This window comes from Camellia sinensis, chromosome 8, assembly GCF_055761805.1.
Source record: "Camellia sinensis isolate YWXY chromosome 8, ASM5576180v1, whole genome shotgun sequence".
Lineage (NCBI taxonomy): Eukaryota > Viridiplantae > Streptophyta > Magnoliopsida > Ericales > Theaceae > Camellia > Camellia sinensis.
The window spans coordinates 179916366-179931509 of NC_138968.1; the positions used below are offsets into that span (position 1 = coordinate 179916366).

The 15144-nt window shown below is 29.1% G+C and overlaps 1 protein-coding gene across 1 annotated transcript; it reads right to left on the bottom strand.

Moving 5' to 3' along the window:
- Positions 1 to 9077: 9077 nt before the first annotated feature.
- LOC114305540 (Ribosomal RNA processing Brix domain protein) lies at positions 9078 to 13590 on the bottom strand. Its single transcript, XM_028250652.2, has 9 exons — positions 13431 to 13590; positions 12960 to 13169; positions 12709 to 12850; positions 12269 to 12347; positions 11963 to 12087; positions 11282 to 11383; positions 10070 to 10138; positions 9878 to 9976; positions 9078 to 9513 (listed from the first exon to the last, which is right to left on the bottom strand). Exons 2-9 carry the CDS (start codon positions 13154 to 13156, stop codon positions 9376 to 9378), a joined length of 951 nt encoding a protein of 316 aa, XP_028106453.2. The 5' UTR covers positions 13157 to 13169; positions 13431 to 13590; the 3' UTR covers positions 9078 to 9375.
- Positions 13591 to 15144: the final 1554 nt, after the last annotated feature.

Consider the following 15144-nt stretch of genomic DNA (forward strand, 5'->3'; position numbering starts at 1 on the left):
TACTACAACTTATCAACAACACGTGCAAATGTAATTACCCCATCAACATAAGCAAGGAGAAAGGAAAATTGGACCAAACCAAGGTTTCTTGTAATATGTTTTCATCTGTAGTTTAATGAGGCCTTGTGTGTGACACATCATCAAAAAGTGGCTATAAGAGAATCATTTCAAAAGCTGGACAAAAAATTAATAAGATGTTTTTTTATTTTTATTTTTCGTAAGGTTGCTCAACCTGTTTTCCAAAAATGAAATGCCAGCTCATTATGTTTTTTGTTTCCTTGTACATGCAATGCTGTATTTTGGATGAAATTTGGTCGCAATGGTCAAAAGACACTTTCACTTTTCTAGATTGTCTCCTTGAACCCAAATAAATAAAGGACAAGTCTTACGGATGGACAATCAATCACATAGGCCATGTTTGGCATTTTTTTTGGGTTAAAATAATTATAAAAAATAAATAAAATTTTTAACTTAATAAAATAAAACATCACATTCAAATCTTAATTATTTTATTTTTTCTCTCACAAAATTTAAAAAAATCGAAAAACCTATCTCAAACGAGATTTTTTACTCTTAGACTAAAATAGTTGAAAAATCAAAAAACTAACCCACATCCCAAACAAAGGCATAACCTAATTTGGGGTGTGACTTTTATTGATTTATTATTTGTTTTAAAAAAAATTATATAAAAAGAAGTGACATAACTCAAATAAGTTACGAATAAATCAATAAGTTGGCTTCTTTCTTTCTTTTCTTTTTTTAATTATCAAAATAGGCTAAAATCTTACTGATGAAATGGTGGAATCTTTATATAAAAAAATTTGTTGCGTTTAAAATTTTTAATACTATTATGACCTATCTAATCTAAATTAAAAATAAATAAATAAATAAATTATCCCAATGGATTCACATTGTGATTGAACTTACAGCTTTTTGTTCTAATAATATCCCATTCAAAAAAAGCTACTCCCCCATTCTTATGCAATTTTTTTTTTCAGAATTTTATCACTTATTGGCAAATTTTTTTCAGAATTTTATCACTTATTTGCAATTTTGAGCTTCTAATTTAGGAAAAGGCATCACAAGCTACTCCAAGTTTTCAAATGACATTAATACTCCAAATTTTCAAATGACATTAAAAATAATACTTCATCTGTCTCAAAATATTAGTCTCTTGTTCCATTTTTCATTATTTCAAAATATTAGTTCATTTTTGAAAATTAAGAAATAAAATAATATAAATTTACTATTTTCCCCTTCTTTTAAACTTTATTAATAATATAAAAAATAGAATTATGACAATTGATATTCTTAAAAAAAATATACAATCAAAGAGTAATTTTAAAAAATTAATATTTTTAAAATGTAACAATTATACTATAAAAAAAAGTTAAATTTTTTAAAAAAGATTATTATTTTAAAACAGAGAAAGTAATATTAATAAAAAAATTCAAAAATTAAACACAATTAAATTAAAAAAATTTTAAATAAATAATATTTTTATAAAGGGGGTGTTTGGGAAGAAAAAAATAGCCCAATTTATGCTAAAATTCACAAAAAGATAAAATAGACTAAAATAGCTAATAAGACAAAATATCATATCAAATCCAAAATCATTTCACTTTTTCTCTCACAAACATCACATCTAACTACAAAAAAATCTAATCATTTTTCTAAATATAAAAATTTTAACCTAATAAAATAACTAAAAAATTAAATAACTTACTAAAATAATGACTCCACAAACGAGGCCAAAGACTCACCGCTAACTTTTACAAATATTTGTTCAATCATATAAGTAATTGTGTTATTTTCAGTGTTTGAAAAAAAAAAAAAAAGGGCAAATTACATATACACCCCTCGAGGTTTGGCTAAATTACAAATACCCCCTGAGGTTTGAGAAATTACAAATTCCCCCCTGAATGCTATATTTGCATAAGAAATTAGGGGGTAATTTGTTATGAAATATAAACCTCAGGGGGTAAATTGTTATGAAAATACAAACCTCAGGGGGCGGGATGTAATTTCTGAAACCTCAGGGGGGTATCTGTAATTTAACCAAATCTCGAGGGGTGTATATGTAATTTGCCCAAAAAAAAAAAGGGGGGGCAGGGTGCACATGGGTACTGTGATGGTGGTGATACGGATGGAGGTAGTTGGTGGTATGAGCTGTCATATTGTCCGGACGTTTCACGTGCTATCACACACACACTGACTCACTGTGCTCTGTCACAGATAAGCTTTCCCAGAGACAGAGATAGAGAGAGAGAGAGTGAAGGGAAAGAGAGGAGAGAGAGAGAGGGATTTGTTTTGATTTGATAATAGGGACAAAGGGAGGTGAGATGCTCAATTACTTATCTATTGACCTCATCACATTGACATGCTCAAGTTGCTAGTAGGCCAAGTTTGTCATGTTAAAAAAAAAAAAAAAAATTAAAAATTAAAAAGTTATTTAAAAAATTAAAAAATTAACATTATTTATCAAGAATTAATAATTACACCTGCACAATTTTTAATCTTAATTTTCTTCTACAAATTAATTTTTATAATTTTTTATTATATATTTTTCTATAAAAAGTCAAAAAATTAACCCAAATATCTATATTTTCTTCTTCAATTTTTTAGTCCAAAAAGAAAAAAGTACACTTATTTAGGCCACACTAAACAACCCCTAATCTTCTTTACTAAAAAATTATGAGGGAATTTTAAAACAGCAAGACATGTAAATAAACAAAGAGATAAAAGGGTAAATTACATTGACACCCCTGAGGTTTATATTTATTATATTTTTTCTTTCACCTTTTGAAAATTACATCTTTCTTCTTGAAATTTAAAATTTTATTACAGATTCCTCTTTCAGCCCTTTTAATTTTTTTAAATACCAATTTTATCCTCATTGGATAAATTACATTGACACTCCTCACATTTTAGAAATTACAATCCCCTCCCTATGATTTAAAGTAATATTACCAATTGTCCCATCGGTTAGTATTAGTTGAAAAAAAAAATTTATTGAAATAAAAAATCATTAGAAAAAAATTAATTAAAAAAAAATTGTTAGTAAAATTTTTAAATTTTTGTTTAAAAACCAATGTAAACTCATATTTTGAATTTACGTTTTTTTCTCAAATTTACAAACTGAGACAACTATTTATAAACTAAAAAAATTATCAAACAAGTTTTTATGATAGTTTTTAGCCTCTGTTTGGCAAGTTGATTTTCAGGCTTTTTTGGCTATTTTAGCCACAAAAAACAAAATAGGCTATTTTAGCCATAACAAACAAAACATCACATCCAACCTATAATCATTACATTCTTCTCTCACTAAAAAAGTCAAAAAAGCCAAAAAGCCAAAAAGTCCTTCCCAAACCAAGCTTTTTAGCCCAGGCTAAAATAGCCAAAAAAGCCAAAAAGCCAAAAAGCCAACCTACTTCCCAAACCAAGCCTTAAAATTTTTGTAAATATAAATTGAAAACTAAAAACGAAATGATTACCAAACAGGCTTCAGATGGTAAAAATGTCATAAAATTAACAAATAATTAAATAAGTTACCAACATAAAAAATGACATATCAAAAGATTCTTAGCCTATGTATGGTTTGATTTTTAGATTTTTTTTAAAAAAAATTAAAAATTAATTTGATTAAGAAATAAAAATAAAAAAAAAATTTCATTTCGTTTAAAAAATAATTTTTTTATTTCTTAACTAAATTAATTTTTAATTTTTTTAAAAAAAATTCTAAAAAGCAAACCATACATAGCCTAAGAATCTTTTGATAAGTCATTTTTTACGTTGATAACTTATTTAATTATTTGTTAATTTTACGACATTTTTACCATCTGAGACCTATTTGGTAACCATTTCGTTTTCAGTTTTTAATTTTCAATTTATATTTACAAAAATTTTAAAAACTGTCATAAAAACTTGTTTGATATTTTTTTGATTTACAAATGGTTGTCTCAGTTTGTAAATTTGAGGAAAAAACGTAAATTCAAAAGATGAGTTTACGTTGGTTTTTAAACAAAAATTTACTAAATTTTTTTTTTTCAATCAATTTTTTTTTTCAATCAATTTTTTTTCCATCTAACCAAGAGGACAATTGGTAATGCCATTTTAAATATTAGGGAGGGGATTGTAATTTTTAAAATGTGAGAGGTGTCAGTGTAATTTACCCAATGAGAGTAAAATTGGTATTTAAAAAAATTAAAAGGGCTGAGGGGGGAATCTGTAATAAACTTTAAACCTCAATGGGAGAGATGTGATTTCCAAAATGTGAGAGAGAAAAATGTAATATACATAAACCTCAAGGAGTGTCAGTGTAATTTACCCTAGATAAAAATATGTGGAGTATAAATAATTTTATGATGAGGTATGAGTTAAAGATCAATAATACTAAAAACCACTAACTAGTGCTATCATTAATGATGTAGCAATGAATCTCACCTATTATCACAGTGTATGCTATGCCTTATTTTTTTTTTTTTTATAATTTTCCATCTTACTAATAGTGAATTTAGATCTCGTTATTTAAAGTTCTAAATCATTTTTGAGTTAAAGATTGTGCAGGTGCAAGCATGACTCGCACGTTTATATGTTTGGGATGTAATTTCTCTAAAAATTATTCCATGTTTGATCTGGTATTGTTACAAATCAATATTTATTTAGCTTTGATTGACTTGTGATAATGTCATATCAATACTGTTGGGACAATAAATAATTATTCCCTTTTATTAGATTAATTTAATTTTTTTTGGTGAGTGATATGCAGTGGAGATTAAAAGAGTGTTTAGAAATATCTAAATCTAAATAAGTATATTTTTTAATTTTTTATAAAAAGTATATAAAAAATAAAGACGTGATGTGATTAAAAAAAATAAAAAGAAACAAAAATGTAATTTGGTAGATTTTGCCAAATAGTGCTTAAATTTGAATAGTGTATGGTCTATAAGTAAAATAAATTTGAATTACAAGATGATAATTCTAAATAGGGCAACTTACACTAACAATCCCTTTTGTGTCACTTTGGTCTCTGATTTTTCAATTGTGATGCATTTAATCCTGAATTTTGAATCTTATTCTAAATAAAAACAATTAAAGATACCATTACTCAATTTCAGGGATAAAGTTGTCAATTTGATAAAATATAAACTAATTTAACAAAAATAAAAGTAAAAAAATATTTTTGAATTTTAAAAATAATTTCTACTCACCAAAGATAAAATTATGTAAAATTGATAAATATTTTAGACATTTATTTATTTATTTATTTCACCAAATTAATATTTATTATATGTTCAAATAATGATCATGTAATAGGTAGTTAGACTTTTAATGTGTAATTGATATATTTTAATATATGAAAGGTTCTTAGTTTTGAATTTTTTGATTTGATGGATTAGTTTAATAATGATATCAAAGTTGCCACTATATTTGACTTTTGAAAAAATAAAAACTAATTTAATGAAAATAAAAAACAACCACTCATTACATTACATTACATGATCATCATCTAAACACATAATAAAAATTAATTTGATAAAATGAATAAATAAATAAATGTCTAAAAAAATTTATCAATTTTACATAATTTTATCTTTAGTAGATACAAATAATTTTTTAAAATTTAAAAATATTTTTTTGACATTTATTTTTATCAAATTAGTTTATATTTTATCAAATTAACAACTTTGCCCTTAAAATTGAGCAATGGTATATTCAATTATCCTTATTTAAAACAAAATTTAAAATTCAGGATCAAATGTGTCACAATTGAAAAGTCAAGGATCAAAGTAACATAAGACTCAAACTATAGGGACCATTAGTGTAATTCGCTCTTCTAAATAATTTTTGAGTAGTTAAGGCTAAATTTATAATATTACTATTTTAAAAAATAATTACATGTTAATGATAAATTTTAAAACATTAAGTCACATATATCTATTTTTTAAAACACCTATTAATCTTGAAAAAGTGTATATGCATTTAAATGAGTACTTAACATGTTACGTTTAATAAAATCAGTTTAATCATTAGTTATGGCCTTTATTGCTTTTATTCATAATGAAATTGTGACTCACTTCATTTTAAAAAAATTAAAAATTAAAATTGTATCAATTCTAATTATATGTTTGTTTGTTTTTGTTTTTATTTTTTTTTATAAAGGTTTGATTTCTCTTAAGATGACCATCTAGTTTGGGCTAATAGGCCTATTTGGTAACGATTTTGGTAATTTGAACCGTTCATTTTTGAGGATTTGTTTAGCCTTCGTTTGGGAAGTGGGTTGACTTTTTAGCTTTTTGACTTTTTTGGCTATTTTAGCCTGGGCTAAAAAGTCTGGTTTGGGAAGGACTTTTTGACTTTTTTGACTTTTTGACTTTTTGGTGAGGTGTCCATATGTAATATTACTAAACTGCACCTGGTATTAAATTTTGTTTTTATTTCGGTGGCTGTCCATTGTACTGTGACGTCACCAACCCAGGCTATGTTTTTTTTTTTTTTTTTTTTTTGACAAATGGTTTTTTCATGTGGTTTTTATTTTTATTTTTATTCTAATTTTAATTTTAATTTGTTTACATTTTCTGTAAAATGATAAAAAGTGAGGTTTTATTTTATTGTCCTGTGTATTTTAAATAATTCAATTTTAATTTAATTTAATTTAATTTTAAATATTTAAATAATATTTAATTTTATTTAAATAATTTAAAATGTTAGTATATTAATTTAAAAACAACTCTACACTAATCGTAACTAAACGCATAAAACAAAACTTAATTAAGAAATTATTTTAAAACTCATAACCAAATACATAATTCGAAATTCCATACTACTTTCACAACTCTACACTCAAATCATAACCAAATACATAACAAAAAAATTAAAATATTTAAAAATATTTCTATAAAATAGAGTTTGAATTTTTTTTATAAAACATTTTAAAATTTAAAAAATTTAAATCGTAATATTTTAAATTTAAATCGTAACAATAATATCATTGCCTTATTTATTTATTTTTTTGCCATATTTATTTTTATTTATTTTTTTATACATTAATTATTTATTTTTTGCCTTATTTATTTTTATATTTATTGCCTTATTGAGGTAACTCATAACCAAACACATAAATCGAAATTTAAATAATTTAAAATGTTAATATTTTAAATTTAAAAACAACTCTACATTCAAGTCGTAACCAAACACATAAAATGAAACTCAATTAATAAATTATTGAGGTAACTCATAACCAAACACATAACTCGAAATTCCATACTACTTTCACAACTCTACACTCAAAGCATAACCAAATACATAACAAAAAAAAAATTTATTTAAAAATATTTTTATCAAATATAGTTTAAATTTATTTTCATAAAATATTTTAACAAAAAACAAAAAAAATGTTTTTATTTTTTTTTTCCAACTTTCTTTGTCTTTCCTGGTAAAAAGCCTGATTTGATTTTTTTTTTTTTTTAACTTTGCCTCCCCTCTTTCATGTGGGGGTAGTATGGTAAATTTACTTGTCAAATTGTTGCAGCCATGCTCCCAACTTTTTTTTGTCCGTTTGTGGCTAAATTAGCCACTTTTAGTGACTAATTTAGCCCAAACCCAACTTCCCAAACGCAGCCTTAATAAATTATTAATGTAAAAAAATCAAAATGATCAAATATCGATAACTATTTTTTTAAATTACATTTGTATTATAAATAATAGATAGTTATTATTGAAATTGTATTTGTTCTCCATTCTTTTTAAGAGGATTTGCAACATAAGCCCTCTTCAATTTGCATGACCCTGATTTAGAGAAGTATAAATAAACTTTATAAATTTGGCATAGTTATATCGATTTTATTTTAGTAAGATAAAACATATGGTGTGAAGTCACTGAAAAATATATATATATATATATATATTTTTTGTATAAAAAAATGACAATATTATTTTTATCATATGACTATCGAATTACTCAAAAAAAATGAGTTGAGTATTATCTGAATTAAAATTATATATGAGTTGAATGTAATTATGTTAAATTTATAAAAGTCAATGGTCAATGTATTTTCTTTTTTAATTTTAAAAAACACTAGTATAATTGATCCAAAACAGATAAATAAATAACGTGCAAGGAAGTAAAATTTCTATGGAGAGTTTTCATGAACGAGTTTATCATTCTCAAAAAATCCCAAACATATACACACACCAAGTGCCAATAATGAAAAAGTAGAAAAGAACCGAAAATGGGCCCCTAACAAATCAGCAATCTTTAGCACTTTGATTTTCACAATTGCGAAAGAAAAATGCAGCAGACCCCCAGCAAAACCGACCCCCCAGTGCCACGTGGCACTGGGTGATTGGAAGGAAAGAAAAAAAAAAAAAGAAAAAAAAAAGAGGAAATTGGCCAATGAAAATGAGCTGGGGTGCTGGGGGTGCCCCAGCTTGGGGTCCCTAGCAATTCTGATTTCGAAAGGTGGTTGAAATGTCACAAATAACAAATAAAAGGAAGTTGTTACTTAAAAACAAACAAACAAAAAAAGTTGTTCTATTAACCACCAAAAAACAAAAAAAGAAGAAAAAAAAAAAAAGAGAGTTGCTCAAAAATAAAAATAAAAATAAAAGGAAGTTGTTATCTAAAAATTCTGAAGGAAGCCTGACTTGTGCTTGTCTTGATGTCAAGAATTGGGAAAACATTGCCCTCTCATAAACGATCAGTGTAATAATCAGAAGTTAAAGATCTCATTCTACATATATGATAGTTTACCTAGATAAGGTTGGTCAAAGGGGTCGAACATTTCATGAAAGTTTTCAAAACTTCCAACAATGGGCCCTGGTAGAGTGATTTTAGTGTTTAGAAGAAGCCCAAAGCAAAGCCTGACCTCAGAATTTGAACTTACTATATACCAACCCAAATTGTGTAAAGTCCCACTTGGTGCCCACTTGGTTCACTTCAAGGTGGACCAAGTGGGAATTACATTGACACTCTTCTGGGCATTGTTGATGTTTTTCATTTCAGTTTGTGATGTCCTTCGTAGTTAAGAGTAAAATATTGTCGGATTTCAAAATAATTAACACAAATAAAAGAGTAATTAATGTTCCAGATGACAAAGCCAAATGGATCTAGTAGAATTCATCCTTCACCAAACAACTTCAAAAGTACTAGAACCATATAGAAACAAAAATTCATATGATGAAACATATTCCAATATGAAAATACATACTGATACACTGAAGGCCAAAATTTTACTCAGAAAAAAATTTCCATCTCATGTTGCATACAAGCTGATTTAAAAGATTCCTTCCCCCCTCTTTTTTTTTTAACCCAAAAGAGAGGACAATCATATCGATCGATCACAATAACAAGGTTCACATGGGTGACTGGTTTCATCATTCCTTTTCCTTCCACATATCGGCAAACTCATCAGGCTCCAGGGGATTTGATAGCTCATGCATCTTCCTCCTCGTTTTGGCTTTAACTTTCTTTGCGTATTTACCAGCCTTCTGCCTCTTCTCTAATGCACGAATCTGGAAAGCATGAAAACGAGTATCAAAACATTAATGGTAAGATCAGCCAAGATGTCCAATCATTGCATCGAAGGATCAATCCAGTCTTAAGAGATGTGTCAAAGTGGGTTGCAACATCTTCAAACAAAAAACTCGGAATCATTTCCACCAAGATAATCACTCTAGCATCAAGTTAGCTTGAGCCACAAGGCTATAAAACATTTATTTATTGGATCCATTGAGATATTTGTCAGCTACAGAGTACTTAATGGGCTTGATTTAACCACAACTATCATGCTATTTAGGGGCAAAGGCAAAGTTACTTCACAAATTACAATCTATGGTATGGAAAACAAAACAACTGGATGAATGAAATCTACTTTACCTGGTTGGGTGCAACATAAAATGGATTCTCATACAGTGTTGGGCCTCCAAAGCTGCCTCCAAATATCTTGATAGGATTCAAACAAAATCTTGGACCAACCTATACATATTCGCAAAAAAGAGATGAAATTAACCTACAATACATTGAAATTACATTATAATGTGAATTAATTCAAGGATTATCACTGCAAACCTCAACAAGGGTCATTTTATCTAGGCCCCCTCGGTCCATTTTATCCGCTTCACTATGAGGAACAGATATCTGTTTTGAGAAGTGAAGAAAAGCAACATCAATATAAACGGATAAACAGATGGTATGGTATCAGATGAATACACTATAATCAAAAGACCTAACCTAATCGTTTGAAGTAAAGAAACAAAGTTTTCTTAATCATTTCATAAATTACAAACAACAAATTATGGTCATCCACAATAAATTAATCCCAAACAACACAGATGCTTTAATATTTTGTCAGATCAGACCAACATCAAAACTACCAATTGAATACCGTTTCCAAAAACATGATTCGCGGTTAATTAGTAGCATTCTCCAACCAAACAAAAATACAATTCTTAAGGCTCAATGTTAGTATGTTGATAATAAAAAATGGCCCAGTGGTATGATAATAAATAGCCCCACTAAAGACTTGATCAGTTCAAGGAGTTGAGAAAGGAACAAAAAGTGGGCAGACAACCATCTTCCGAAAAGAGATGCAGCTAGTTAAAAACAAAATTATCTCACCTGATTGGGGGGGGGGGGGGGGGGGGATTTAGATATATGACAGGGTTACTAAACATTGTAATCATTGTTGATCATCATGGAGAATATATTAATTCAAATAATTTAGTTATCGATACAAATTGTGACCCTGATATCGGAAGTATTTTAATAGCAGCAAATGATGAAGCTGTCTTTTTAATCTGATTGATTCTTAAAAATTTAGTATTCACAATTTGTGATGCTCATTCTGAGGCTCTCACTGGACCTTTTAAATCTTTAAAAATCTGTTCTGACATCTGATATGATTGTTGATGGTTATAAACTTAAGAAGCCCCCATGTAAAACTGTCCAACCTAATTATCTACAGAAGATCTTTATTCTGGCTAGTCTAAAAAAACTATTTCACATAACTCCCAAGGGAAAGAAATTACTGCAGCTCACATGCTATGAACTTTGAGCACCACCCCCACCCTCCCACACCCTCCCACACCCCACCCTACAGGGAAAAAACAAGATCCACAATCAAGGATCTTAGAGCAGGCAAGCAATTATACATGCACGTGTCAGCAATTGCCATCAAATAAGATGTAAACTACATGCGAAGAACGTGCACCAGTTGAATGCCTCCATAATTTAATGTACTCAATAATACAATAAGGTATACAATTATGAAATGCAACCAACCTGGTAATTCCGAAACCATATGTGGTCATCAACAATTGAGAAAACAAATATGTGATCATGATAAGGTTTAGACTTCCTGTGATCTTTTGGAGTTCCAAATATCTGGACAAAAGAAAACAAGCAACAAAATTACAAAAAATACATAGTATATCAAGAAAAGAAACTTGAACAAACAAGTGATTGGAATCACACACAAAATTACAAAATGATCTTCCTAAACGTCAAGTTAATATTCAATTTTTAAGAGAACGGATGTCTAAGTTCACAATTAATATAACTTGGTCATACAGCAAGTGCTTGTGCAATGACCTTTTTAATATGCATCCCATATGTTGGATGTAACTTTGTTTGTACTTCTATCATTGAAGTCTGATGCAATGCATCATAAGCTTAGTCACACTGAATCAAATATATGGAGGTCATCATGATATGACATCCCTAAACAAATTTTGAATATCTTAAATTCCTTTAATGACATGACTTTAGACATGTGTTAGACAAAAGATACTGCCAGATTTGAAGAACTTAAAACTGAAGACTTCAATTCTACCATTCCCCTTTGCAGGTATACGGATAAGATATACACCTTCTGAAAACAAACCCAAGAGAAAGAGAGAAAGAAAGAAAATAAGAGTAAAAAAGGGAAGATCACTTTATAGGGTGGAAGGAAGATCAGCATACCTGCATGATTATCTCTTTCAAAAGTTTCCAGTGGGGGTCTTTATCAAAATTAGTCGAGAAAGTCAAAAGAGGGCGTGAGCCTTTCAAATGATTTCCAGTAAGCTTCAATTCTTCCATGGTGTGCACTTGATAAACAAATCAAATATCAATAATCAGGTAACGGTTCTCAGTGTGTTTAAGAGAATGAAAGGTGAAAAAGTTTTCCATAAACATATACATTTTAGAAAACCAGCAAAACAAGCAAAAGCCTAAAGGCATTATAAATCTCATATAACAATATCATTTGAGATTGGAGCAAAGAATTACCAGCATTTACTAAGAACTTTACTGATGGACCGTTGGGACACTTTGCCATCCATAGATAAAGATCTTTATGTTTTCTGCACTGAAATTGTAGAGAAAATGTAATCAACCACATGAAAAAGCTACAGTATAAAATATATTACTCTGCTTTATAGCTCCAACATGTTTCAATCCCCAAGCATCCATTCAAAAATCCTGTAGCAGTAGTTACGCTATACAATATCAGAACTTAAACCTAATTAACACATCAAAACACTACAATCACGACAAGAAAGCGAAACAAACTCAAGTTCCATGGATGACACTGACTCAAAACATATTCTGCTGATTCATTTGATAATCCATCAGTGATAAAAATAAATAAATAAATAAATAAATAAATAAACAGGGCCAAGCACTACACTACTTATTACTACCAAAAGAGAACCAATTAAAACAATTACCTCAAAAAACAGGCAAGAAGAACAGCCTTTGAGTTCAACAAGCTCATTCAGAGTTGCCCCTTTACTTGCTTTAGATTCAACCTTGTTATCCTTCTTACAGTGGGGCAAAAGTGACACGACGTTCAACATCAAATGTCGATACCTAAATACCATAGAATTCATAAATGTCATTGTCATGGACTAATAAGAACATTTCCAGCATGGGAAAAATTTTAGAAAACAAAATTTGATAACAAATTTCAATTATCAACCTGTAATTAATGCGGCGAGAACAAGTGACCAAAACTTTCTCTTTATTTCTAAAAACTGTAGAATCAGTTACTTTCTCTTCAATCTTATCTTTATCTTTCCAACCCAAAAGTGTTCTTTTAGGCCTCTCTTCAGCACTCTCATCCTTCTTTACAGTTACAGCAACCTCTGCTTCACTATGTTTCCTCTTCTTTCCCATTGTTCCTAGAGATCTATCACACAAAACAAGAATCAATTTATGAATTCAATCCTGAACAACATTAACATTAGGTCATGAAGCGATAATCAAACAAACAAAACAACAAATCATCAAGTTCAATGAGAAAACAATGATTCAATTGATTAATCAAATTATGATGCTATAGTTACACAGAGGCATGGACACAAAGGTATACAAATTGAATATTTCTATATACAATCATGATAGGTCGAAACACGGTGAAGAGAATAGGAAACGAGGTATTGATGATTACCTGAACCACAGAAGAAAGAGAACGCAGAGAGAGAGAGAGAGAGAGAGAGAGATTCTTGGGGATGTTGCGACCTTAAACCCTAAATCCTGATACAGCTTCGCCCGATGGGCTTTTGTACACTGACGAAAGCCCGAGGGCCCAACAGGCTAAAAGTTGGGCCGAACTAAACCTACCGCCTAATTAAACTAAATTTGTGCTCCACTACGTGGATATATATTTTTTGGGTTATTTTATTTTGTTAAAATATATGTATTAAATTAATTGAAAAAAATATGAAGTTTGAAGGATTATTTTAAAATAAAAAGTAAAATGGCCAAGAAGTACAAATAAAATCATGGAATTTGTGATACAACATTGACTATGATAATAATGAGTCAGTTTTAAGATACTTGTGTATATCCTAAAATTATAAATTATAGTATTAGTGTGTATTTTTTATTAGAGACATTAATAATAATATGGCTCATATATAATAACTATATACAAACATATCATTGTTACTATTTTTATTATGGAATTATGGTGACGTTATGGAATTAAGATAGAGAAATTAGAGACAAAGAAGGAAGCTCAAAGATGGAGAGAATATGGAGAGAATTTACATACTTCATTATGTTGGTATAAAGGCCAATATATAGATTTACAAGAAGGTGAATACAAACAAAAATATAACTTAATGCATATCTAACATATCTAACTTTGCAAGACTTTTCGTCCAAAAGTTGCAAAGTTTCTAACGCTTTAGGCAAGCCTAGTCATAGATTTTATGAAAAGTCTTCATAAAAGTAAATACAAAGAGACAAAATAGTTAAAGGAAAAACTACAATTATTTACTCTGTGCTACAGTTTTCACAATTATATACACTGATACACACTGTCTACCTTCCCCGGTTTTCAAAGAGATAGACTATTGTAGATAAGTTTTGGCTGAGCGGCTTTGTTGTGTAGCGTCGGCTGAAAGGATGTGGCTGATCACTTTCCGCTTAATAATGCAGGTTGCTCCACGTGTCCTGGATAAGGTTGGAGTCAATCAGGAGACAACTGCATTTGATAGTGGGGTCCACTATGCTTCCATCATGTTGATGAGATTGTGATATTCTTCATCAGTCTCTGATGGAGGGGAATCCAGATCTTGGCTGTATTGCTCATTCTGGAAATGTTCTACATCATCTGCGATCATGGCTAGTTCTAACGGAAGATCCAAATTATTTCTCTTTTTGAGATTTATTAACATGTCAAGAGCCTCATTAATTTGTGTAGGAGATCTTTGATATGTTATGGGAAAATAGGTTACAAATAATATTCTACCATCTGTAACCATGAATGGCAATTTTGCTGAGCCATGGATGTTGGACGCTGCTTGTGAAACAGATATTAGACTGTCTATCCAATATTCTGTCAAAGAAAGTTTTTGGATATTTTCCAATCGCTCTCTCCGGTGATCTTCATCTAAATAATCATCTTCAAATTCAAAATCTTCAGTTTTTTTAAGATACCAAATCTGGTATGGTTGGAAAAAATGTTCTCGTTCTCGTCAACCAACAGTGCTGGAGATCCAGAAAGTAAAATATTTGCTCCATCGAAAGCCTTTTACTATCCATGAGAGCATTGCTTTGATGATCATTGGATAATCTATCCATTGGATTGGATCTAAAATTTGGAAAATAACTTGATTAGTTGTTCCCCAATCTATATCCTCAAAAAACCACATGTC

Excerpts from the sequence above, each read along its gene's own strand:
- LOC114305540 (XM_028250652.2), bottom strand. The coding sequence starts at position 13,156 with ATGGGAAAGAAGAGGAAACATAGTGAAGCAGAGGTTGCTGTAACTGTA. Across the intron at positions 12,348-12,708 it reads CTTCTTGCCTGTTTTTTGAG|TGCAGAAAACATAAAGATCT; the intron begins GTAATTGTTTTA and ends CTACAATTTCAG. Across the intron at positions 9,514-9,877 it reads TTTATGTTGCACCCAACCAG|ATTCGTGCATTAGAGAAGAG; the intron begins GTAAAGTAGATT and ends CATGCTTTCCAG.